General features: G+C 39.7%; 1 protein-coding gene across 3 annotated transcripts; it reads left to right on the forward strand.

Annotated features, from left to right (window-relative positions):
- Positions 1 to 1,215: 1,215 nt before the first annotated feature.
- Positions 1,216 to 27,552, forward strand: ACTR3B (actin related protein 3B). Of its 3 annotated transcripts, XM_062493724.1 has the most exons (12): positions 1,216 to 1,259; positions 8,620 to 8,675; positions 10,485 to 10,609; positions 11,553 to 11,663; positions 12,014 to 12,109; positions 12,263 to 12,370; positions 13,627 to 13,770; positions 14,380 to 14,553; positions 16,976 to 17,068; positions 25,771 to 25,896; positions 26,291 to 26,374; positions 26,961 to 27,552. In XM_062493724.1, the coding sequence occupies exons 1-12, from the start codon at positions 1,216 to 1,218 to the stop codon at positions 27,054 to 27,056; spliced, it is 1,257 nt and encodes a 418-aa protein (XP_062349708.1). In that variant the 3' UTR covers positions 27,057 to 27,552. The 3 variants fall into 3 exon arrangements, with proteins under 3 accessions (XP_062349708.1, XP_062349715.1, XP_062349723.1); XM_062493731.1 differs by lacking the exon at positions 25,771 to 25,896; XM_062493739.1 differs by lacking the exons at positions 25,771 to 25,896; positions 26,291 to 26,374.
- Positions 27,553 to 27,689: the final 137 nt, after the last annotated feature.

A 27,689-nucleotide genomic window follows, 5' to 3' on the forward strand; every position in this document is an offset into this window, starting at 1 on the left:
ACAACTTTGCAGGTGATATTTGTTGCAGACTTTTTTTTTTTTTTTTTTTTTTGTTTGAAGTGCTCAAGTGTACCACCACATGGTATTCTGGGCTGACCTGGAGGATCTGTGGGCTGTAGCGCAGCCACCTGCACCCAAGGAAACAGCGTTTTGTGTTTTTACAAGTGATTGGTTCCACACTGGTGTTTTTTTCCGGGGGCAAACCCCACCTCCACTGAGACATGAACTGAGGCAAGTCTTGCTCTGAGGCACAGCAGCATCTGCAGCATTTGCTGGGGGGTGGTGAGCCTTTTATTTCCCATGCAACATGCGTTGTAGCCCTTGCCGTTGTATGTGGCTTGCAAGAGTCACAGAATATGCTGAATTGGAAGGGACCCACAAGAATCATCAAGTCCAACTCCTGGGCCTGTACAGGATATCTCCAAGAGCCACACCATGTGCCTGAGAGCATTTTCCAAACATTTCTTGAGCTCTCTCAGGCTGGTGCTGTGAGATCTTTTCCTGGTCCAGCACCAAACCACCCTCTGGGTGAAGAACCTCTGCCTAATATCCCACCTAAATTTTTAGTATCTAACTTAAGATGATTTTAAGCTGATGAAACTCATCATGTAGCAGGGGCCCTGGTTTACATGGGTGAAGGAGTTTCTCAGAAGCAGGAGAGCGTGGGACCTGTGCATGATGCCAGTGGTGTGCAGTAAGAAGTGGAACGTGTTGGCTTCAGCTTGGGTTATATTCTTCAGAGAGTCTTTGAGACTGGTTGGGATTTGTGCTGTGCACAGGGCTCATAAAACAGAGATGTGCACTTTGCGGAACGGGAGTTCAGTTTGGAATGGGCAACGCAGTCAGGTGGTGGAGTCACCATCGCTGGAGGTGTTTTAGGGACGACCGGACCACGTCCGGTCGTGCTGGGTGGTAGGCTGGACACGAGGACGTCCGAGCTCTTTCCCAACCACATTGACTCGGCAATACCGAGTTCACCCCCCCCACCCCGAGCACGAATCTCGGTCACGGACACAGTCCCGCTCGGGGCTCCCCCTCACGCCGCGGCCGCGGGAGGCCCTGACCCGACATGGCGGCCCGGGCGCGGGCGGCAGCGCAGGCGCGGGGGGCGGCGCTGGCGGCGGCCGCTGCGGGCCCGCCCGCATGGAGCCCGCGCCGGGGGAGCCGGCGGCCGCCCGGATGGTGGCGTAGGGCCCGCACTGCCGGCCCCGCAGCATGGCGAGCTGCCTGCCGCCCTGCGTGATCGATGGCGGCACCGGGTGAGTGCGGGCAGGGGCGACCGGCTGCCGGTCCCCGTGCTGGGGACGGGGGGGATGTCTCCGCGCCGCGCCCCTCCGCCGCCTCCCGCTGCCGGCGAGCGCTCCTCGCGCGGGGCCGCGCTCCTGCCGTGTGTCCCGGTGCTCTCTCGGCTTGCTGAGGGCTTCTGTCCCCTCCGGCCTTCAGCGGGCTGGTGCTCATCGCTCTCGTCCCCCCTCTCCCCCTCCTGCCCATCCGTCCCGCCGGAGCGCGGAGCCGGGCAGCCCTGCCGCGTCCCCGCCGCGCGTGTTTCTGTGTGCCCTTCTCGCCTCTCGGTTTTCCTCTGTGTCCTCTGGCTTTGGAGCATTGCATGATGCAAGTGCTAAAATTGGGGACTGGCTTCAGAAGGGGAGAGGAGCCGGGAGCCCGCAGAGAGCAGTCCAGGGGCGATCCCTGGGAAGGCTCTCGGAGATGCCCTGGCCGGGTGCAGCCCTGTGGGTGCCGTGCACGGCCGCGGGCTCAGAGCCCGGCGAGCGCAGCTCCCCTGCCCCGGGCCGCTCGCGGTGCGGCTCCTGCCTCCTCTCCGCGTTTGAAACCAGCCGTCCCCAGTTTTAGCATTTTCGGCTGAGGTGGGAGCGCGCTGCCTTGGTCCAGTGATGCGCTCGGTTATCCCTTCACCTTTCTCGGATCAGTGTGACATTTATTCCATACTTAACCAAACCTCAAGTTTTGTAGCTCAAGTCTTTGAGGGCAGGAGTGACTCTGAATTGCAGAGGTTTTGCTTGGGAGGCGTTTCGGGAGCGGGTCTGTCCTACCTCTCTGTGCTAGAGAAGACCCATTCAGCATCCATTCCTGCGGTGCGTTAGGGGGGGAGATGTCAGAGGGAGCTGTAACGAGGGTAATACCGAATCTGTGCTGTGCTTTTGCTAATTAATACCTTTCCTTTGGCCCAACAGTTACAGACAGCTCTGAGGAGAGGAAGTGAAGCACCGGTCCATGAGTAACTAACTGTTCATGCAGTAGCTTTACTTGTCAGACTCGGTATCACTGATTGCACTCATTTAGCCTTTCCTCTGCAGGGAACTTGCAACACTGTTTTAATTTCTTTAATACTTGGAAAGTTATCTTTAGAATTTCCTGAACTGAACAATCTTTAAAAAAACAAATCCCAAACTAATCCAACCAGATGAAGAAAACCCAGTCCCTAGGTAACTGCAGGAAGCATTTTCCAGTGTTGTAGTGCCACATTGCCTTCTCCTGAAAAAGTATGTCACATTTTGAAATATGTCATGAAAGTTCTAGAAATCTTTGCCTGTTTCTGCTTATACCTTAGCTTACCAGAAACCAGTTCTGTTCCCTCAGTGGGGAATACTGGAGTTCACAGCTGGAGACTTTGGAAGTAGAATGGAGACCAAATTCTACCTTATGTGTAATTCTGCTTCTTCTTCAGATACTTCTTGGTAGTTTCCCAGGTTTTTGTCTATATATTTACTGAAGATATTTTAAGTATCTGTCCTCCACAGATCTGTTAAGATTACAGGATTACTACTTGATTACGACTTGAGAGAAATGGAAGATCTAGGTAAATCCTTTAGAAAAGGTTCAGTAGAAACTATAAAACCCAGAGCATTAAATGCCGAAGCTGCCTTTTGCAGGAGACCCCCTTGGCTTTCAGTTTGTGGAGTAATTCTAGTGTTACACTAACAGTAGATGTTGCTAGCCAACAGTTACACAAAATAAATAAGGATAGGATGTTGCTTATTGTGTCCTTTCAAAGAAATAATAATTGAAATAGAATTTCTAAAATCTGTTTAGTGCTTGCATGGATGAGTTTTGTGTGTGGGGGACGTGTGTTGTTTTGTTTCAGGTAGGGTCTGGATAGTCCCCAAATGGTGCACATTTATTTTTCAGTGCCTCCAAATCTTGATTCACGGAGACAACATGATATCTCTGCTGGTGGGACTTGTGCTTGACTTTGTTGTAGGGCACTCAAAAATGGAAGACTTTTCAGCCAAGAGACTATTGAATGTGGAATAAGTTATTTTGCAGAATTCAGGATGAAATGAATCTGAACAAAAGCAGCCAGAAGAAATAGCTTGACTCATTGATACGCAGTCTCTGGAATTTTCCTCTGTGTGGGCTGAAAACCTTCTTATTGTTAGAATGAATCTACTTCGGGTTACTAGCTTCAAACAATTCATTCAAATTATTCATGAAAGGGCATTCAGATGAAAAATTTGGAAGAGCATAGCAGAAAGGGAAAGGTATATGCAGACATGCACTGTGGAACATTGTGTACATAAAATACACTTTTCTGCTTAAATCTCTGGTACTGAATGAGGTGCTCTGTCCAGCCACTTAATCCATCTTTTTTCATGTAAAGGGTTTTAACAAGTTTGTTAGAAGAATGGCTTTGTTGTTGTTTTGTGCATAAGGCTTAAGTTACTGTCACTCACAGCCACATGCCTCAGTCCTGTAAAATGTGAGAATTCCTCAAAAAAACGTAAGAATAGGTGTATAAAAAATAATTACAGACCTTCAGTGAGAAACATATTTTTATAGCAGGACAGGAGAATATTCATTTAATCTATTGGCTATAGATGACTTGAATTTCCTTTGCCGCTAACTGTTCACTCTTTATTCACAAATCTTGTAGAAATAGTTAATAATTTGCTTTAATATTTTCTGTTAGTGTTTGCAAATGACTTGACATCGTGCAGTTTTGATGCACTACATCTTGATTTTCTCTGCATGAGGTTCTCCTCGTGATCAGTTTACACATTGCTGTCACTCTTTGTGGAGAAGGGCATGCTATTTTTAGTTCCTTAGGATTACCAGTCCTTTTTGTGTTGCTGTTTTTAAATAGCTTTAAACTTCACAACTAGTTTTATTAATTGGCGTTTAGCTGTGGGACATCAGAACAGAAGTAGGTGGGTGGGCAAGCCAAAGATATTTTAAAATACCTCTCTTTAGTCTATTTGCAGATGCTGAGGAATGCTTCTGGTTTGGGTGTATTTTATTGAAGCCATTCCTTTTTAGTAAAGAAAAATATTTTGGCAAAGCATTGCAGATGAGTTTGGAGGTAAATACTTGATTTCTGGGAGAAGTGAGCTGGACTGGGTCCTAAAACTTGAAGCTTAAGGTGTTTTTTGATGATGTTGCTGTTGAAGATAGCTGGAGCCTCAAAACAGGCTATGTTTTCCCTCTCTTACTTTTCTGGTGCCTAGTGAGATACTTTAGCCAATTATTGCCTCTGCTCTTCTCATGTGAGATGTGTGAACAGGAATTATTGTAATTGCTGTTCTGGGTCTAAGGAGCTCGAGTTAATTAACTGTTGTTTATAATCACAGGCTTCAGTCCTGCAAAGTGCTAGACTTCCTCAAGAAACCCAATGGCTCTACTGTACTCTTTATTCTTATAGTGGCTGCTGATGCTCTTGGGTAGATTGTGCAGACAAAATAGATTTTTTTTTTTTCTATTTGATATTTTCTCCTTCATGGCTTTTTCATTCCCATCCCTTGATTTCAAAAGTGCTCTTCCAAATCTTCATTAGGAACTCGTGTTGCAAGTTCCTCAGACATACTTGTAATAATGATGATAGAGTCTGTTATGGCAGCCTGGCATCACAGGTGTTCTGGTAGCAATAGCCTGGTTATTCAGCCTCTTAGCTGTCAGAGAAAGTGTTCTATTTACAGAGGCTATTTGTTTGTTTACATGATTTTCTCAAAGCATTCTGCTATTTTTAATCACGTTATATTTATCTTTTCAGAGGTTTTTTTTTTTTTGTGTGAATGTAATTGTTTTAAAGATGTGGACCAAAAAAACAGTAGAGAGTGTCCAAATGCTAAAATAGTCACATTTGGGCTTTGCTCTTTTGCATACTTGTACAAGAGAAAAATAATGACAAAAGAAAAATACTTACAAGAGAAAAATTGAATGTCTTGTGTTTTCAGATAGATAAAGCAGCTCCTTGAGTTTGTGATTTGTTCTCATGCTTTGGAAATAATTTTCCAAAACATCTCTCTAAAGTGGTTAAGGGTGCAGCATCTGCTTCCAAGTGCAGTACATTTGTATATCTTTGGAGTCAAATCTTGATGCAAGTTTTTTCTTCTTTCCATCTTGGTGGGACCTCAGAAGAGAGCAGGGTTAGGATGACAAATCCTTATACAAAAGTTTATGAAATTGGCTTGTGTACAAACTCGTCACCTGGTCAAAACAGTATGAAAGAGACCGCGCTGTTTTTAGAAGTTGCTTGTTTCAGCAATATGTTGAAAGAGAAAATTTCCAGAGGTTTTTAAAAAAATGAGTAGTCCTCCAGATATCCTTGCATGAAATAACCTTAGTCTATTGGATCTGTTTTCTGCTAATTTTTAGTGTAGTATCCTAAATTTTGGCCAGTTTCCAGTAGGTTCCTATCTCACTGGCAACAAATTGCTGCTTTTAATGAAATTAAGTTGGAATACTGATTATCTACACATTCTGCTACAGCTGTCTCTGTAATTTTACAGATCACAAGATGTTGCATTGCCATTAGTCTGCTAGACTGTAACCCAAGAGAAAGAAAAATGTGTTTTAGATGCTTAAATATTCATTGGAGAAAGGGCTGAAGACCAGGTAACCTGTAACCGTTTAAGTGCAGAGCCTTTCCGGTCAGTGAATATTTAAATATCATGAAGGAAAGGGAGTATTTTCTGTGGGAGGTCCTGGAACTGGGTCACCCAAACATTTTAATGTACCCTTCAGAGGTGGAATGAGTTTGGGTCCTGCTGGGCAGAGCAGAGCTCTGGGGCCAAGGCTGCCATGTCTTGAGGCTCCTGGATAGCAAAGAGCACCCCACTGCATAATCCATTTTCCTTCTCTTCCTGAGTGGTCTTGGGAGAAATTGGAGTTTCTCTTCCGTTTGGTTATGTCAAAAATACCTGAAATGTGGCTGCTTGTTCCAGTCTGTCTCTTGTTTGATCCTAAGTAGATTTTAACAGATTTTTTCTGCTTATTTGCTTAACCATTGAACTGAGAATTTAGTTATTCTCTTAGTTTCAGTATCAGTCTTTCATGGATTAATGGCATGCAAGAGAAATCTTTCCATATGTTACCTTCTGTGAAATTAATTCTTTGAAGAGAATTTTTTTCATTATGCTGAGAAATAAACTTATTTGGTAGTTTTTTCACTAGGTGAATTAATCCAGGTTAAAAATGTGTCTGTAAAATATTGAGCTGTAGGGATTTGTTAACTTTACTCTAGTAGTGGGATCTGATCCATTCTGGAGAGGGAAGGTAAAGCTCTTGCAGACTGGTAGCCCAAATTGACTTTTAGAGAGTGTTTTCTTTTTTTAATACTGTGAGTGGGTGTGAGTTTAGCATGTGTGTTGAGGGGGAAATATGGCAAACTGAACTCACCTCTTGGCCAGACTTTAGTTTAAGAAATGAGTTCTGGTTAGACTGCAGGAAGCCTTTAATTTATTCATGCACACAGATTTATAAAAATAGTATGAAAAGTATATATATGTATTTACATGTATGTGTAGGTAGATATTGTCTTTGGTTTCTGTCACTGAGGCTTGAAGGGCTTTTTTCATTATGTTTCTGCCCAATTGTCATTTCTATGTCTTGAAACTGGGTCTTTTAAACAAAGAAATGTTTTCCTTGGTTTTCATTATGTTCATTTAGTCATGATTCATTTCAGAGAGAGAAATAAGAGGAAGTGGCCTATACTGGTCTTAAATCCCAGTGGAACTCCTGTTGTTGCTTGTTATGTTTTAACAATATTCCCTAGGTAGGCATCATTATAAAATGTGAAGAATCTATGCAATAATAATCATAAAAAGGATTTTTACTAGTAGTGTCCTTCTTTACAGTCAGTCTAATTTAACATCCTGATTATATTTTTCTGAGAGCCACAGCAAGTGTGTATAAACAATTTGGATTAGACTGAAAGCATATGTCTGTAATGATGATTAAAAACCCAACAAACCCTTGCCTCCAAAACACTGTCCTTGTCTTTTTAGCCTTGGGGGGAATGGCTTTTTAGCTATTGTTTGAAGTCTTTTGAAGCTATAGCTTTGAAGAGAAGTTGAAATATAAATATTTAAGTTCCAAGGTCATTGATAATTCAATTTAGATTAATTCCTTTATCTAAGAAAACTGTGATTCTTAATGAGTATTTTTATACCAAATTCTCTGTAAAGACAAACCTACTTTTCAAGCTGCTAATGAAGATGCAAACCCTCTGCTTTGGCCATGGCATAGTACTGTTTGCAGATATTGAGAGTAGGATGCAGACAAAGACTGTAAATTCACTTTTGGACCTAGACTGGGACGGATCTCATTTAAGAATATCATGGCTTTACGTTTTTTGTGTAAAATTGATGTGAACAATGCTGATTCCCTCAAATCATTCTGTTTCAAGCTAATGGCAATGTTCAAGAATGGCATCCATCTCTGCAAGCATTCAATCAATTTAGTTGGGTTGGTTTTTCTTTTAACACTGTTTCTGATGTGGGTTTTGTTATTGTGGGCTTTTTTTTTTTCTTTTCCCCCTTAGGAAATAGAGTTGTTTTTCATAGTCTGGGATGTTAATTATTTCTAGTTGTTAAAGATCTGGAGTAGCTTGAAGCCACTAGCATCTGTAGAAATTTTTAAGTTTTGTGTTAAAATTACTTTTTTACCCTTCCCCTTCTTTTTTTCCTCTTGATCATTTACTTGTTAAAATAAATATTATATGTATATTGAAAGAAATGATTGATACTTTTTGCCATCTGCTGTGCATTTCTAAATCATTTAATCAGTGCAGGCTCGCTTTGGTCAAGTATTTGTCTTTTATCACACATAGATACTATGTCACTATACCTGTGACAAAGTGAGTGGTTTGCTCAAGGCCTGAAAGGGAGTTGTATAAGGATTGTAACAAGAGTTCTCTGCTGTGGTTTATACTTGTGACACTGTATTATTTCTTTATTTTCCTGTATTTGAGAATACTAAACAAATACGTGAAGTCTAAAGCTCCCTTTGGTCATGGTAACTGAAGAGTAAAATCTGCACAGCCCTAATTTTTACCAGAAGGTGCAATGTGACCTGCCTGTCTTTGGTCATAGCTGGTCAACAAGATGGAAAAAGTAAGAGTTGAGTTCTCAGACTTGATAGTTCTGAATAACACTAGTAAAATTTGTAAGCTGAAGTTGGAAAATAAATTAACACCTAAAATATAGTTTTCTTTTCAGCAGGATGATACTTGAAAGCGTAACCCAGAAAATGTGCACATAGGATGTGATGCATGGCTCACCTTTACTTTTAAGAAATGGAGTGAATTGAAAGTATTTTTTTCTTCATGTTTTTGCATCTAAGTGCATCTAATGACCCAATGGTGATTTTTTTTTTTTTCCCTAGGTATACGAAGCTTGGCTATGCAGGAAATACAGAACCTCAGTTCATTATCCCATCATGTGAGTTGATTTTGTTTCAAATTGTAATATACACTGCTGTCACTGAGCACTTTCAGGATGAAATGACATGCTTCCAACTCCCAGCTCAGCCGTCCTAGTCCCGTGTCCATCTGGGAAGTGATATTCATCGTGTTAGCATCTTTGGCTGGAGTGTAGCTAAACAGAGCTCCTTGTTTGCAGTTAGCTAGGACTGTTGCTCATTAAACCAGCTCTTGGTTGCTATGACAAAGATGAAGAGAACTCCAGTCCAATTTCCTTTTTATCTCCATTATTTTTTTGCCAGAACTCTTGAGTAGACAGAATGCAATTTACCTCCTGTCTACCTGACACCATGGTTACAGCCTGGATAATCTGGGGAAGGCTCCCAATCAAATTAAGTACTAAAGTACAGGTGGTGTCTGCCTTATTTACATTGTCTGGGACTGTAGACAGTTTAATATTCAAAAAAGTTGTTCTTATTAGAAAATGTTCCTTTTGGGTGTGTGTTTACCAAGTAAAATGTTCTTGCACATTTAGCATGCCTTTGTTGAACAGATTTACTCTTTAATTTTTTTTGTGTTAAACTTGTTTAAAATGTTTTACTTTTCTAGTATTCTTGATTTTAGTTGACATCTTATTAGCTTCTCTGAAATGCTGTATATATATTTATAAATAATAGCACTGACTATGTATTTACATCTATAATGGCATCTTTTACCTCCATTTATGTTAAACACTGCTTTTTACTTTTTTAAAACTTTGCCAATTAACTACTTACTAATGCATCTAGACTACCTTGTAGCTCCTCATGGTAGGAAGTATAAAGATAAGGAAATTATAAAGGTAATTGGTGGCCAGAGAAGTGAAGGGGACACATGTTCTTCACCAGGTGTAGCTGCAGTACTGCTTACAGTCTCACTGTTTTAAATACTGTAAAATTTGAAACCCAAACCACTGGTAAAGATTTAAATGTCTTATGTTAAAGAAGTGGGATAGCAGGGATTTCCTGTGAATTTGCTATAAATGCTGTTTTATGCAACTGTAAACCTATTGGAGGGTAGATGTTTTTCCAAAAGAATTGTTTGCCTGCGAGTCATTTTTTGGTGCTAGTAGAATTTGGTGTGTTTGTGGATGATGCCTGCCTACTTTGCATTTTCTGCTAGATGTTATTTAGATCCTAATTATGACCTATTAAAAGAAAACTGTATAAATAAGGTTACATTTTAGCAGTACTTATTCCATTTTTATTTTTAGCTTGTCCCAGATTTGATTTTTGCCGTCTCATCTTCTTGCCTACAGCAGCCATCATCTAATAATTTTAGTGATAGTTGCAGGCTGCTAATGGGAAGCATAAGTGTCTCCAAAGATTTCTCTGTAGCGCTGCAAATTGATTTCTCCCCTCCCTCTTTCCTCTTTCTCACCAACCAGGATAATGACTCCAATACTTATTTTTGAATACACAGTTTATTTTCTTCTTCTCTGGTGCTCTTCCTCTTTATTCTAGTGTTACAACTCAGAAAATCATGTTGCTTACTGGAGTGCTGCACTTGTACAGGTTTAGTGACTGCTGTAGTCTGTGACAAAAATGCATTTTCAATATTTTCTGTGAATTATTATGTACAATAATGAGGGATGGGTGACCAGAATTCTGCAGGATGCAGTGAGAATGACTCAGCTCTATTGGCTTATCAATAGATCACTTACATGATTTTACTTTTTTTATCCCAATTTTCATTTCTGGAAAAGAATCCTTAAATAAATAAATATTGATCACTTGGTATTTAGCTGTTTTACTTTTGTTTTGATTTGTATTTTTTGGTTTATTTTAAGGTATTGCAATCCGAGAGTCGGCCAAAGTGGGGGACCAGGCTCAGAGGAGAGTAATGAAAGGTGTTGATGATCTGGACTTTTTCATAGGAGATGAAGCCATAGATAAACCTACCTATGCTACAAAGGTGAGCATTCAGGAGACCTAGACAGACTTTCCCAAGACTCACATTTTTATGATAAAATGTTCTAGGACTTCTGGATAGCCATTCAAAACACATTTGCTTATTTTGTAAAGTATTTTTATTGCTTTTTAAAAACGGCATGATTTGGTTCATGGCTTTACCCTTTTTTAGATATCTGTTTTACTAGTGCTGTCTTATGTGGTTGGTGTTTGTGTAAATATTCATTGATACAGTGCAGCTGTTCAGTTTTCAAAATCCTGAGCGATTAAAATAGTCATATACACTGAATATTTAAATTCTTGCTAGAAGTGTGCCCTTTTAACATGGCATACGAACTGGGAAATGTGTTGGATACTTTTGCTTCAGGGAATGTCACAATTGTTTTGTGAAGGGCTGTCTTCAATCCAGCTTTTCTGTGAATCATATTTTCCATACCCTAGTAAAGGACTTCTTGTACTTACAAAGTGTTACTGGCTTATGAACTATGTGGAAAAAAATCATATTTTATACATCCTTCTGTGTTACTTAAATGTCAGCTGTGTTCTTAACATTGAACAAAATGTAAACATCATCCCTGCCAGAAATTTTCATTGAAAAATATATAGCCTATATGGTTTTAATTTATTTTTATAATATGGAAAGGCATATTGAAGCCAAGTATGATTCTCAACTTTTTAAGTGATAAAGTTTATACAGAAAAGAGGTTAAAATACAGTTCTGCAACAGACTAACAGGAATAGAGTCTGGATTCTGACTGCTAGTCCTGCGAGGTAGAATTGGGCTTGGAAGTACCTGGGAAAAGGAGGTAACTTTGACCTGTGCCTCTGAATTTGAGTCAGGATGGAAGGTTTGATAAGATACCTGTGAGATGAGGTGTCAGACTGTTCCTGTTGCTGGGTTTATTTGTCCCTGCATGATCCAGTGCTGATGAGTTTTGCTGTTGCAGTGGCCTATCCGACATGGAATTGTTGAAGACTGGGACCTCATGGAGAGGTTCATGGAGCAGGTTATTTTCAAGTACCTCCGAGCTGAGCCTGAGGATCACTACTTTTTAATGGTGAGTTAATGAGGCCTGGTAAGGAAATTGTTTGGTAAGAGGAAAACCAAATACCATTCCAAGCACAAGTAGCTCTGCTGGAAGATTTTCCTCTGTATGTCTTATTTCTCTAGAAATGACAGGATTTGGGTTGGGAGGAGAAAACTAATCTTTAAAGCTGCATTATAACTATATTCTGTTAATTTTGTGATGCAGGTTACTGCAGTCCAGCTGTTGCTTTTGAAAAGCTTCAAACACTGTTTAAATTCTGTTTGAAATTTGTTGGGGATTTTAAAAGTTTGATTACCATACCAAGCTAATCAAGACAGGATCCTATCGAGGTGCTTTTTCAAAACTCTTTGTTTTTGCAGACAGAGCCTCCACTGAACACACCAGAAAACAGAGAATATCTTGCAGAAATCATGTTTGAGTCATTTAACATCCCAGGACTTTACATTGCTGTGCAGGTGAACAAAGTGAATGTGTTCTTCTAATAACGAAATAACTGCAGCGTTTTGGTCTTTTGTAGACACGTGTCTAAAATGTTTGAAACAGTATTTTTTGAGAGTGTAAATTAGAACACTCTGCCTGCTTCTAAATATAAACTCTGCATGCTGCAGGCAGTGTTGGCCTTAGCTGCCTCCTGGACATCACGGCAGGTTGGGGAGCGGACTCTGACTGGAATTGTCATCGACAGCGGTGATGGAGTGACCCACGTAATCCCTGTGGTGAGTAGCAGGGTGCACTTTGTCCAAAGCACTGCTGATTTCAGGCTTTCTTTACTATAAATCTAAGTAAGCTTCCAGTGAAACCTTATTTTTAAATTTTTAGTGTTGTTTGAGACTTCCTTGCAAAAGTATGAATTTCATTATGTGTTAATTTCGCTTGTGGACTACAGCAAAGTCACAGTAAGGAGCCATCAGTCTAGCTTTTAGAAGGCTATTTCTGTGAAAAACCTTGCCTTCCTTTACTATGATGCCTCAGTTCTCTTAAATATCAGTGATTATCATGGGTTTATGTCTCCTGCATTCCAGCAGTGTCTGACAAGAAATTTCCTAACTTTTTCGACACCCTGCATTTTGACTGTTTATTATATCTGGTAATGTGTGCTTTTTGTATGATTTATTGTATTTTATTGTTTCCACTCTGCTTATGTGGAAACAATTACAAATTTATATAAGTACCTGTTCTTATACATGATCAATCTCATCAGTTTAATTGTGTGAGGATGTTCAAAATACAGAGTTATCTATGCTGACATCCGTTGATGTAATTTTGTGTGTTTTTGACCTATACTGTGTACTTGAATGGTCAGGTATATTAGAAATGAAAATTTGTTTCCCTTTAACTTCCTCTTGCATTTTGGCATTTAACTTGATCTTCTCAGTATTTTGTTATATGGGCAATGCTGAGAATAAACAGCACTTACTGCGTGAAACTCTGGAAAGTGTAAAAAAAAAAAAAAAAGCCAGGGTAGAAATAATGTGGCTCAGCAATACCAGTATTTTCAGTAAATACATCCTAAAAAAAATTCAGCAAGTAGATTTCTTATTTTTGTTGTGCTCATTCTAAGATCCTACTTCTGAGTTTTTTATTCCAATTTGATTTTTCTTGTCTGAGAAGTTTAGTTTTATACTATTTTCTATTAATTTTTCTTTCTCAAACAGAGCACAGGTAGTTAATTTATATTACATTTGCTTTTCTGATGATGCCTTAAAGGAACCATCAGGTCTGACTAATGTGTGTGTACATGACTATCACTTGTGTATCTATTAGATAATCAATACCTGTTTGTATGTGGTAATCAAGGTCTTTAAATAAAAATTATACCCACTTTGCAGTGGGGTGCACATTTTGAGAGTGATTTTGCAGTTTCAAGATTTTAATTTTAATAGAAAATAAGATTATTATAAAAATGAATGTTAATTATTGATACACAGTAAGTTTTCCCCTTAAATATGTCTTTTCCTCTCCTCCTACATAGGCAGAAGGCTATGTAATTGGAAGTTGCATCAAACATATTCCTATTGCAGGTAGAGATATTACTTATTTTATTCAACAGCTTCTAAGGGAAAGGGAGGTAGGAATTCCTCCTGAACAATCTCTGGAGACAGCAAAAGCCATAAAGGTACATCCTCCTTTATCTCTTAATAAATACATAATAAATCTCCCTGAGCTCGTTTTTTGGCTCTAGCAAGTTTGCCAGTGGCTCTTCTAAAAATCCAAATGTAGGCAGTGTATTATCATTACACCAGCTTCTGGTGGTTTATCCAATCAAGTGTGGGGGAAGGAGAAAGAGGAAGAAAATATTCATGCTAGACTGTTTGGAGTGAGTATGTTCCGCAGATTAAAAATCAGTATTTAAACTTTGGAGTTGTTTAAAATTTTCTTTGTAATAGAACTTTAAAATACAAGCAAAGCAGTAGGGTGATTGTGTGGGCCTGCTCTTGCAGTGAAAGCTTGCTCTTGAAATTCTTTGTTGTCACAGACCTACTGTTGGTGATGTTTTGATTTTGAGAGGCAGATGCAGCTGAGTCAGCGTGTGCAGCCCTTTGGGAACATAATGGGCCTCTTGCCTTGTGGGGTTAAAGCTTCAGTTGTGGTTTGGCTGAGAAAGTCCCTTGAACAGCTCCATCTGTAGAAATGTTCACATTTTTCTTTTCTGATCGTGTTGCACGTTGATTCAGTGATGCACTAATTATTTCAGCTGTTTTTCACGCCTGGTGTTTGTTAACAGGAGAAATACTGTTACATCTGCCCCGACATAGTGAAGGAATTCGCCAAGTACGATGGGGACTCTCGCAAGTGGATCAAACAATACACGGGCATCAATGCCATCAACAAAACCAAGTTTGTTATAGATGTTGGTTACGAGAGGTTCCTCGGGCCCGAAATCTTCTTCCATCCCGAGGTAAGAACAGGGAATAGCTGTGTTAAGTTGTGTCGTTCCCGGTGCCTGGGCGCCATCCCGTGGCAGTGAGGGGCCAGTGAGTCTCCTGAACACCAACCAGGTGCACTCACAGGTAACTTCAGCACAGCAGAAAAGTGTTTTTCTCATGTCCAGTCTAAGGTTTAAAACATCTTGTTCTGTTCTTTTAAAGGCAGTCTGAACTTGAGAAGAAATTGTTTGAATTCAGTTTTTGTATAGCATTTTCCTCTTTTAAACGAGCCTGCCTTTATACTTTGTGTTTGTGTGCTGACAATCCCTTTGTCTATTAAGCATGGCATTGATGATATTATAAATACTGGATGCAGACTTTTGATACTGAGTCGACTTGTAAGGCATGGAAGATAAACCTACCCTTGAAGGAAGTCTACTGAAATCTCTTGGTGTGGTCATAAGTAGTATGTACAATTCTGGGAAAGATTACTGTACCTCATCTGTCTGATTTTTGGTGGTGCAGCTGGAGTGAGTTTCAGGATATTGTGAGAAGAAGGAGTCTGGTTTTAATACTCTCTTTCCTCTTAATTCCTGCATACTTGAACTTATGCAGGCACCCATAGTCTGTAATACTGTTAAAAAACTTTTTTTAAAATCCACATCAAGACTGGTGAATTTTCCCATTTTCTACCCTCCTCCTTGGAAGAATACTAAAAAGCTTCTCTCTGCCACCTTTTGTCTAAATTCCAGCTTTAATCTTCTATGGTCAGTTTGTAGCCATCTGATCTTCTGCCAGTATTAAATCTCTGGGCTAAATAGTTTTTCTTCCCCGCTGTTTACCAATGTGATTTAACAGAGAAGCATTGAATCCCATGTCAGACATAATTTTAAGAGCTCCCTTTCCATAGTTTCTAAAAAGACTGTTGGGAACAGGATGAAGGACCAGTTTCTGTTTTTTTCATTTCTTGGTAGTTTCTTGACTTTGTATTGAAAAAGCCACCCAAACCTGAACTGACTTCCTAGACAAGAAAACAATAGATGATGTGTACTGCATCCAAAGAGAATTTCTTGTTGTGTTTCATTCTCACTTAAAAGGGTAGCAACTTAGCTAGGTAAATGCTGCCTTTTAAAGCTGTCTTGTAATCTTTTCCTATTTTCAGTTTACAGAATTTGTTTTGAAGTCTTTAATACTTCTGAAGTTAGGTCTTGGCGTTTGTGGCTATCCAGGTTATAGCTCTACTTTTAAAATTAGATATTTTATTTGCTGTTCTCCAACCATATTGTACTGGCTGGCGGACTGCAATTTTACATTCAGTTCTCCTGTTCCTGTTCTGGGATGATTTTATACCCTACGTCTCATTTCTGCTTATTCCTTTTCCCCTGCTGTTTTGTCAGTATGTTCATGGAGAGCTGAGGAGTTTGCAGGCTGTAGGTCATTCAGATGAAAACATGGTGTGCAGCAGCATCTCTTTTGATTTATGTGGCTTCATGTTTTTGCTTCTTGCATGATTAATTCTTACTGTGGAAGTTAGCTTGAATTCTTGGGGAGTGCCCCCCATCATTCTTAGGGCTCCTGAGCTCCAAGCCAACTTCATTTGCTAATTTTCTCTCAGTTCAGTGAATGCTTGTTATGTTGGACTGTTGTTATTTGTTCATTCACGTAGATACCTCATCTTGTTTTGAAAGTAAATCCCACGTATTTCTACACAAAACCTTATAATATATCTAGAATAATATGTTATGATGTACTGGTAATTATTTTAATTTTTCAGAACTTAACCTCTGAAAGGAAAAAACCATGGGCTATCACCAATTATTTTCTTTAAAGCTTATGTTTTTAAGTGGAAAATTTTCACTAGACTGTTTTTTTAGCACATTAGCATCTCTGGAGTCTCTCATTTTATAAATGCAGAAATTTACATGAGCACTGTGTTCATGTTGGCATTGAAGGGGCTTTCACTCAAAACCTTAGACTATGCTTTTTAACCATTAGATACTTCCTGGGCTTGGGAAAAAAATATGACCTTTTGGTGGGAATTTAACTAAAGTATTTTAGTAGCATTAAAATCTTTTTGCAGGGAAGCATTCTGATTTGACCACTGGTGTTTTTAATCTCCCTTGAAAGGAAAGGCAGGACCACAGTTAGTGGCAAGAACAGTGTGTTTAATATTGCAGGAGAACTCAAACTCATCTTGCAGGCAATAAAAGTGCATAGTGCATAACTTATAAACTGAATTTCTGACCAAGGAAGAGAATCTGAGTTTCTCAGCAGAGAAAGAAATTATCATTTCCCTAGGAGAGGAGTGTTTGTTTTAATGTAGAATAAGTGGTGAGCAAGACTGGAAACTCCTACTCATCCCCTATTATAAAGTCTCTCCACAGTCTTATTTCTGCCTTTTTATTTCTCTGTTCTTTGGATGAAAATTCTAATGCCTGTTGTGTTTCATTTTAGTTTGCTAACCCTGATTTCATGGAGTCCATTTCGGATGTAGTTGATGAAGTTATACAGAACTGTCCCATTGATGTCCGGCGTCCATTATATAAGGTATGGCCTTTCTCTTGCAAGATTCATGTAATGTATTGAAGGACTAAATACCAGCATCATGGCTAACACTCCCTCCACAATGACAAATATGAACTTTGGATAGAAATTGAACAAAGTGCTGCTTCTGAATGCCAGTAGATACTTGCTGCTTTTTAGTTTTGAAAGAGAAGTTTTTGTAAAGGCTGGATACCAAGGTAACTATTGTCCCTGAGAAGCTGTAGCAGAGGGATGTTATTTTCTATCTGTATTTTGTTATATGTATCTGTATCTGTATTTATAATGTGAATTCTTGTGCCTGAAGGACTTTTGGTTTTGCCCATTTCAAGGGTTATACTGTGGTCTTACCCTTCTTCTCCTGCTTTATTAAGTAGTGGTTTCCAATATTTCTTTTATGGTTTTGTCTTGTACCTGCCCACTGTCTGCAGTTTAGTCAATACTGCATTATTTACAAAGTACACGAAAACTGAAAAATTAAGAGAGAGCAATTAGGCCAGCTTAAACCCAGGATGTAGTCCAGAGAGTACTTTCAGTTCCTGATTCTTTAAGGAGTGAAAGGCAAGGTACTGACATGCATAGTCCATGGCAAGCTCTGTCTCTATTGGCAGCACATCCCACACCCCATGGTTACCTTTTTTCTGCTTGTGCAGGAGCAGTACATCTTTGGAAATAACAGCAAAAAGCTAGAGCATGCAGAGATTTGTCTGCTCATGTAAAAGGTGGTAATGTTCCTCACCTGGTAGAATTAGCATTAAGTTCCAACTAAGTCATGCCTCATGACAATTTGTAACTCTTAAAATTTTACAGTCTCTTCTCCCTGCCTGGTAAACAGCCTCTGTGATCTAGAATGAGATGTGGCTCTCCAGAGCAGATCTGTGGGGCAGGAGGAAAGGGGAAGTTGAACTGCTTAACAGGCTCATATGTCAGTTCTGCAGTAGATGTCTTCAATGACTTCAAGCTTAGATAGCAGCAGGGTTTAGGAACCCCTTAGTGTGTGGTTGTGCTTAGGGTCTCTGCTTTTTATGTAAAAGACCAAAGCTTCCTCAGACCAACAGGTTCTTTGTTTTGTTAGGGTAGGGTTTGGTACTAATTAGAAAATGGTGTTTAAAATTTGAGGTTAAGTTACTTCTGCTTCATCATAATCAGTAGACAAATAACTTTCTCTTGGCTTGCCACTGATTGAGAGTTTGTTTTTTCTTTTCCCATTTTTCATTATACTTGCTTAATTAAAATAATGTTTCAAAATTACCTGGTGAATGCACTGAGAGATGTCAGTAGTTATTAATGTTAATAGTTGCTATCTTTTTAAAGCAAAGTCACTTCAAAGGCATGAGCATCTCTTGTTCTCATTGTTTCAAACAGTGTATGGATGCAGAAATATTCCACTCATACTTTCTGTCTGAGATTTATCAGTTTCACTTGCCCAAAGTGCTCAGTGGAGGCCAACCAAAGCCCTGTGCTTTGGAGCTGAGTTTCCATCAAAAGTGTTTAGATTCTTCCTCAGTGTTTCTGCAGAAAATACCTAACAGTACCCTTATTGCAGATTTTATGTGGTATGTAGCCTTTGAATCATTGTTCCACAACCCATCTTTTGATATCCTATGGTATTTCTGAGGTTTACTGCTAGTATCCCTGTTTCCTAATCTGATGAACATCTCTCTCACAAGGCCTGTTATCTTACCTCATGTTGATGTTTGGACCAGCGGAACCCTGGTAAGATTTTAGCCAGATCTGTGACAGCCCAGTCTGAAGAGGAGAAAGCATCTAAGATTTGTAAATGCTCATTGATCAAGAGAAATGACAAAAGTCAGAGAGTCTGAAAATTTGATTAATGAATTACACACTTGGCATGGAAATTGATCTGTTAGTCTCTGATGTACTGTCTAAGCACAGAGCAGTTGGTTTTGGGTAAAGGGGTAGGCTGAAAGGGAAGAGAGGAATTAAAGAGGAAGTGATTCATCAAAGAAAGAAAGAAAGAAAAAGGGAGCACCAGTCCTAGTTTCAGTGTTGATCCAACTGCATCAGTCTGCCCAATGACATGCCCAGGCTCCTGGGGGCACCTGCCAGGCTTGGGGTGGGGGTGCCTTTTTATGGAGAGGTTTCTCTCTCCCAAATATGGGCTTCTTTCTTTCCATGTAAATTAGTTACCATGTACAGTCTGTTCTTTCAGGCCTTTCTGGAAATGAGTTGGAGGGCTTTAGGGGCTTTTGGTGGTAGTAATTCTACCCCACAGTCCATGCCAGCTGCATCCCACTTTTTCCTTGTACTGTGTTGTGGTTTGTTCTCATGGACAAATGCCCTACGTGTGCCTGGCCCCTCTTCTCCAGCCAAATCCTGTTCTTCCTCACAGTGTGGTAATACCAATAGTCCCTGCTTATTACCAGCAATTCTTGTCTGCTATTACCAGCAGTCTTGGTTGGCTCCACAGTTATTAGTTATTGGTGTTTGAGACGTACACATGAGCCCCTTATTTTCTGGGAATTGGGAGCTCAAAAGGATTTCACTTTGGACTGCTGTTTACAGGACCAGTAGAGAGTGGGCTTTAAGAATATTTTTCCATCCTGGCCACAATTTGAGTTGGTAAGTTTCTTTGAAAGTTCAATAACAGAAATATTATTTCACTTGAGTTGTTATTTGGACAAGAAAAAAGTTTCGGAGGCTGTTTGTTAAAAGACAGGTTCTCACTTAACACCTGTAAGTTCTGGGAACAGACAGTGTTTCTGTTAAGCTCAAGAAGGGCTTAGTCTAAGTGCAGATGTCAGGGCTGAGGCCTAATGAGCATTTCTCAGATCCCACTGGGGCCTGGAGTGGGGGAGAGGCACCACTGGAAATCCATCCCACAGCTGAAGTCAGCTTCTCTGTGCCTCCACAAGATCCCATAACCTTCAGCCATTCAATACTGAGCACAAACATCCTTTCACATGTGATGAAGCCTTTTTTAATTGTATCATGATTGCCAGTAATGCACTCTCTAATTCCCATGATTACATCACCTTAATGTGATTGCTTGGAAAAACTGATTTGTATTCTGTAACACGGAGTTGAGAGATCTGGATTACTTGGGATCAATTGCTTTCTGCTAAAACAGAAAAAGATAGGTATGGGTTTGAAACCAGGGAACTTGCATTGAAATTAGAAGAAATTAGGCGGGTTTTTGTGGATTTATTTAATTTTCTTTTTTTTTTTAGCGGGGGGGAAACCCAAAGCTTCAGAAAGAAAAATGAAATTTAAAATGAGTGCTCAAATGAAATGAGAAATGGCAGAGGAGATAGTTTTTTGGATTTTACCACATGGATGAAACAATTTGGTATCCTGGCTGGGTTGATCATTCCTGTGTGTTGAATTCCACTGAAAAATGACCCATCCTGCATGCAGCTAAAAATCCTAAATTTGTGGGGCTCAGTGAGATATTCCATCACCCTTGGTGTTGTCTGAGAAGAACGGTGTATAGTTAATCTAGTTCTATTTTTTGAGAATTTTTTACATTCCTTTTTTCTTAAAATATTGTTCCACAACCTTTCCTTGTACTTAGCTCATAATTATATGAAGACACAGTATAACTGATATCTGAGAAATGGAGAGAAATTGCAGGGAGAGTGCAGTAGCATGAGAGGGTCTGTAAAAAATGAGAAGACCTTTTCCCAGCTTTCAGGTTCCTGTGAGCACACCAGTGAACTCTGTATAACAACTGCACACCCAGCTTGGATCAGTGATGAATATCTGCTTCTGTGGTACAGCCACAGCAGATGCTGGTGTAGAATGTTTTCAGTACTAAATGGTGTTTAAAAGTCTCTTTTCAACCTGAAAGTGCTCTGAAACATTCATCAGTTAGGATGTGAATTTTTGGCATTTAGTGTCAAAAAACAGTCTCCTCCTGAATGTAGTTATAACAACTTCAGAGGTGGATGAAGGGCTTTGAAAAGTTTTTAAAACTGCTTGCTATCCTAATAAACAGTGTTTTTTGTTAGTAACAGGTTCAGAAGCCATCACTTTTATTCCATGCTCTACTTCATCTTTCTTTTTCCTTATCCAGAGTCTCTCCTCAGGTACTTCCAGAATTAAGATTAGAACAGTATTAACAGTTCTGAGGCCCTTGGCTTCTCCTAATACAAAGGATGGAAGTGTATGGTCACTGACTGTCCCAGCAATTGATTTCCGTCAACTTTTCTCTGCTATGTTTTTAGCACAAATATCTGAATGAAAGAATCTAGGACAAATGACATCTGAAGCCAGGTAAACTCTGTCAGAAATACCTCTGAAAGGTCCTAGCCAAGCATGCTTAAGTATTCATGATTCAGATCATGCTGAATCAAATGACAACATCCTTGACCTCAAACTTCTAACCCAAATTCTCAAGTTGAAAATTCTGCTCGAGATGGGGGACTGTAGGATATTGGCAAGTGTGTTTTATTGGAGATGAATTATCCAGGTTTTCCATGGAAACACAGGTGCATGATGAGAAGATTTTGACAAATTGGCTTTTTTCCTTAGAGAAGGTTACTTTTTAGCTGAGTGTGCAGCTGTTGTGGACTCAGATTAGTCTCTCTCAGAATGAAAACTTAGTGAAATAGTGAAGTCAAGCTCGTCGCTACAATTAAGACTCGGACTGCTTGTTGTGTCAGTGTGCACTCAGCAAGTTTAAACTGCTGAGCTCACAAGAGCCCATCCTCAAACACTGGAGAGGTCCTGGGTGCAGGAGCTGAGGGGGTGGTAAAACCCCCCTGACATCACTTCTGACTTGAATGGCTGGTAAATAGCAACAGCTGGTGTGAGAGCAGCTCCAGCTGCACAGCGTGGTGGGTAGATGGCACTGTTGGACTGGCTTTGTTGATCTGTGCTCCAGCACCACAGAAACTCCGTTACTGACCCAGGGAAGAGTGGGGAGGCTCTGGGGGTGAGGAAAGGGGGAGAGGCTGCCAGGCCATGGCATCTGCTGGCACCATGACAGGACATGGGAAAGGAACAGCATTCCTCCTGAATACTGCTTTATTTGAATGAGATCCCCAAGAGATTAACTCTGTCATTGTAGCACAGGAGTACCAAGGAGAAGCCCTGCTTATTCCTATCATAGCTGTAAATAAATGTTTAATATTATTCCTCCTAGTTGGTTTAACAATAGCTCGCTGCATCTGCAGGATTTTCTGGTTCCTTTTGTGTCTGAGGCATATTTCTGCAGAATGGCACCACAATAAGTCATGCTGAAATCTCTTGCTATTACTTGAAATGGGAAATGCATGTTAAATTCATGATTTTAAGGAAAACTAAATGGTTTCTTCATTATTAGAAGTAAATATATGTTTAAAATAGTGTTTCTCACAATAAATTAATTTCTTTGTGCTATATTTATCTTTTGGTACAAATAATATTTATCCTTACACTTTCCATACTGTGTTGGCAAATAGTGCCCTATTTTAACCAAATGAGCAGAGACATGTAGCTTAATTGATTCACTTACTAATGAAGTACTTCAGCTTATGAACCTTCCTGATTTTACCCATAATAATTTTTAGTAACAGTCATATATTGATCTCATTACATGTCTCTGGTGGTCTTGTCACATCATGTTAATCTAGGCTGTCATTGGAAAGAAGGGAAGATGGGATGTGTTGTTCTTACTTGCAGAAAAGCAAGGGATGCTTTTCAGTTTGGTGCTGCAGAGTCTGATGTGTGCAGGGTGAAGATGCACAAACCAGTTCAGCACCTTGTGTTTGGTAGTGCTGAGTTCCTCGGGAGCTAGTTTCCCTCTCTGGAATTTTTATGTAAGCTTGATTTAGTCACAGATTTCTGTTGCAGGAGCTGGGGAGCTGATTTCTTGGGTAATTTCATATCTCTGCAGCATTACACTGTACAGGCATAGTACCAGAAATGGTACAATGAGAAACCCAGTACCACAGAGCTCATAAGAGAAGGTACAAATGAGAGTTGAGAAATTTTTACCAGTCCTCTGAGGTGATTTTGATGATTTGTGAGGTCTTTTCCACCCTTAATGATTCTGTGATTGGTATCCACTCCCCTGCTCTCCTTCCAGAAATAGCCTACTTCCATTTATTTGCTTGTTGTGGTTAACTTTTTCAGGTGTGTGGAGGGGTTTGGTCCCTTTCTGCCGAGGGAACACATTCTTTCAAAACGACTTCAATGTTCAGCCAGTTAGCTATGAAAGTAAAAACCAGCTGGAGGTTCTTTCCATCAGCAGGTATGATAATTAATGTTAGCTGAGAAACACATGGGCTGCTTGGAGCTGTTATAGCAGCTGAAGTGTGTTTGAGCAGAGTAAGATCAGAAGAAGTCTTCTTTAAAGGAATCAGCTGGAAACAGATACTTAAAGCCAAACTTCTTTGATGTCTTTTTCTGGGAGGCCAGAGGATTCCTTGACAGGCTGAAAACTCAAACATCACTAGTAAGCTAAATACACAGGTGTATTTAACTTGCTTTATTTTTATGTTTTTTTATTAAGTAGTTATTAGAATTATGCAGATTTATTCTAGAGAAGATATTTGAGAGATCAGGGTGGAGGGAGGTAGGTGGTGCCCCCTTGGTTGTTTTCTGGGTTTTTTTTTTTTTTTAATCTGACCATCTTTTCTCACTTTTATTGTGTCCTTTGTGAGTGGTGGGTGTGGTGTTTGATGGGTTTGGAGTGGATGTGGATTCTGCTTTCACTGTAAGTGGGGAGTACCTGGCTTCTGACCTGATCTGCTGAGTTGAGAACTTGCTGAAGGCTGTAAGATAAGTCTTCTACTAAAGGGTTAGCATGGATTTGGTCTGGTACTGACAAGAAGTTCAGGGAGCCAGGGAACTGTAACTCAATAGTTAACCATCTTCTAAATGCAGTTGGTGTCCCCTAGTTACTTATATCCAGAAATTGCTTAATGTTGTCAGTCCAGATATGTGATAATGAGGTGACTTATCTTTTCAACATTTGTACCTTGGTGCTTCTGTTCTCCTTGGGCAGTGTTATTGTTGAACTGATTTCAGTGTGTAGAAGTGCTTGCATAATCATAATTTGAAGAAGCTGTAACTTCTTAGCCTCTAACCTGCATTGATAACTAGGTAGAAAGAGCCTCCCAGTGATATTGCTAACTCTGTAGTTACATTACATTACATTACAGAATTGGTCTTGGATGTATTTGAAAAATTATTCTTATGTTTATTCTGGAATCTATTTTTAGTGATAGCATTGTCCACTTTATGGAGTGTGCTTGAAGTTTAATTTGCTTTGAATAGAATTACTGCTTTCACATTCTTCGCCAACTTCATTATCTCCAGATAATATTTTTCTGATGGCATCTTTTTAATTGCTATTTCATCACTCAGGTTGGTTGTTGTGTTTTTTTGCCCATTAGCAATTTCCTTTTCCCAAGTGGCGTGCATAACCACTTTGATGCAGGGGAAGAGATGTTCTTGTGTATGGGGAGAGTAGGGGGAGTCCTCCCTCCTGCTTTAACTTTTAGGATCAGCTCTGATTTCTGGCTCTTTTCCTCTTCTCTGTCCTTCTCTTCTCCTTTTGGAAATATTTCAGTAATATTATGGGGACTTGTGGTTATTTTTCTTCAAAGCACTTCTGCCTTGTTGTGCGTTCTTTTATACTGTAGATAATCTGAAGCTGTGAAGAAATTAGTTTTTCCTACTGTAATGGTTTTTATGATGTGCAGGAATTTTTTTCTCATGAATAAACAAACAGCTTTCTTCTCACTTTACAAGGTACAAACAAGATTTCCATGGTTATCTGTTGCTTAAAATCCAAGCACTTCTGCACCCCGCAAGTGTGAGCACTTATTATGCATGTCTTTGGCTCTTCAGATGCATGTGCAGGCTAAAAACAGTAGGTCAGGGATTCTTCCATTATGTGCACAGTCTTGGTCTGCAATGTCAAAAAGTGTTACTGAGGTAATCCTTGGACCTGTGTACAATGACTCCTGATCCAAATTGTGACAAAGGCACGTGAGTGTTTTTAGCACTGTACAAAGGCATGTGTGTAGTTTTGTCACATTGAGTTCTTTTTTTCTGATAATGAATTGCATTTTTGCTGCCACCAATGTTAATGTTCTAGGGGTCCTGTTTTGAATCCCCCATCTTTGAACTGACTTCTGAGTTAGTCTGGGATGCTGAACATTATCAGAATTAGGGATGAGAAATTCTAAAATGTTTAAAATCCAAGTACAAGTTGAGGCTGAGAGGCATTTGGTTCTGCTCTGAAAACTGAGTAATGCCAGACAAAGCAAGGGAAGAGGCATCATACCTTTCTCTGTGCTGCAGATCTCTGTGAAGGTGTGGCGCCTTTTTTGAAGAGCTCTGGAAATTAAAAAAAGAAAAGAGAGTTCTAGATAATTTTCTAGCTTTTGTAGCTATGTAATATGATGAGACTTGAGTCCTATTTAGTTTCAGAGCTCAAATTGCTTGCTGTGAGCATCCCCAGAGAAACTTCTTGATATGGTGTCTTATTTCTGCTGCTCTGCATGTGTAGGGTACTAGCTCATGGGTTTAATGGAATCCTCCTTTGTAATAACCCATTCTACATAAATGTATTTAAAGGAGAAAAGTAGGGGAGCCATAAACCTCCTGTGAATTGGAGATTACTTAAGGTGTTCTGCCTACCTTGTCAGCTTCCTAATGATGCTGAGATTCAAGTAATCACCTCTGCAGTGCTGGCTGTTGGGAAACTTGCTTGAAGATGGATTTACAGAATGTATCTTTTAATTTCTGCACAGAATGTGGTCCTCTCAGGAGGATCCACGATGTTCAGGGACTTTGGACGACGACTGCAAAGGGATTTGAAGAGAGTGGTGGATGCAAGATTGCGGCTCAGTGAGGAGCTCAGTGGTGGTCGGATAAAAGTAAGTGAGCATTTCAAGTACATTAATTGCATGACTAGTGACAGAAATCAAGTTCAAAGTTTTCACCTCACTGGTGAAAATACACTGTAAAGTCAGTAGGATATGTTTGTGTTGTTAAAAGCATTGGTAGCCTTGCAGTGTATGACATCTCTTTATAGGAATCTTGAAATAACTGTGAGCAGTTCTGGTTTTCCTTCTAGGAGATGTGTGAGCAGTAGGCAGGAGGGATTTAACTTTGTGTCCTTCATCACATTTGTCATGAAGAGTTTTAGTACTTGGTCTCCTAGGGGGAACATATCTGAGTAATAAGTGTGGTAGTAATGTGAATGGAGGGTTGAAGGTGTCTGACCGTGTTAAGTTTGAAAACCAACTAAATATGAACTGTTTTCCTTAGCCCAAACCAGTGGAAGTTCAGGTGATAACCCATCACATGCAGCGTTACGCAGTTTGGTTTGGAGGTTCCATGCTGGCTTCAACAGTAAGTCTTCATCAAAATTGTTCTTAATTTTTATTGCATGTTGAATTCTGGGTGTATATGATTTGAGTACTAAGTTTTCAACTTTTTTCATTGTGACAGCTTAAACTGTGTCACATTCTGGAATCCTTACCCAAGTTTTATCTCAGTAAAATTTGTACAGGGCAATAGGAACTTTGCTCGAGTGAGGATATAATGAGTTAGCATAATTCTGAAGTAGTTTTGCTATGATAGTTCCAGTATAGTGCCTTTATTCTTTAAACCAGCACTAGAGGCTAGTTAGGATTTCAGGAATATAGAATCCAAATCAATAGTCTTAAATGTGAGAGAGAAGCAAATGCAGGAAAATGGGACCAATTGCTGTCTGCCGAGTGGAATTTCTTACTGCTGTGTTTAAAAGCAGTCTTATGACCAAAATTCTCTTGAGTTGCATTCATATCCTAGTCTTTCTCATTTTATTGTATTACATTTGGAAATACAATGTCATAAAGCTGCAGTCTACAGAAATGCCATGATGTTATTTATTTGTTGGTTTTTTTTCTATTTATGTTCTTATGCTTTTGGGGGGATTTGTTTTATATTTTTTTAGCCAGAGTTTTTCCAAGTATGTCACACCAAGAAGGACTATGAAGAGTATGGCCCTAGTATTTGTCGTCATAATCCCGTTTTTGGAGTCATGTCATAATGCTCATCCAGTGGAAATAAGATCTCTGATACCATGCTGGTGAAGAAACTCATGCAGTGCAGAGGACGGCAGCAGATACTGTAAATACTGAACCAAGATACAGTTAACTCTGAGGCATTTGGATCACCACTGTGCACTAAAGCACAGCTTACAGCCCCAAGTCATTTCAGTATGAGCCATTTCTCTGCTGACTACTCAGAGCCTTTCCTTCTTTCTTCCTAAATGTGAGGTAATTGAAAATAGGTAAGTCTTGGTTTAGGAGGTTGTGCAAATACTACTGAAACTGAATCTAGAAGAATAAGGCAGTGGTTCCACTGCTTGTGGAAAGATCTAAACCTTTCCCACTTGTGCCCTGCGTTTGCAATCAAACCTTTAGCAATGGAGCACTAAATACCACATTGCCTTTAGGGGAGTTGAAATGGATACAGGTACCTACCCAAATGGAATAAGTTGCAGGATTGGGACAGTGCTTTGTAGATTTTCATATAATTTTGTATTTTATGATATTGGTAGGGTGAATTGATGAATAGTTCTAAGCACGAACAGTTGTCAATGTCATGGAGTAGTGTTATGCATTTCCAGGTGTGAGGCATGTATTGGAGTAGTGCTGGTATACTATTTTTTTGGGAAAAA

The sequence above is a fragment of the Cinclus cinclus genome, chromosome 1 (assembly GCF_963662255.1).
Source record: "Cinclus cinclus chromosome 1, bCinCin1.1, whole genome shotgun sequence".
Classification (NCBI taxonomy): Eukaryota; Metazoa; Chordata; class Aves; order Passeriformes; family Cinclidae; genus Cinclus; species Cinclus cinclus.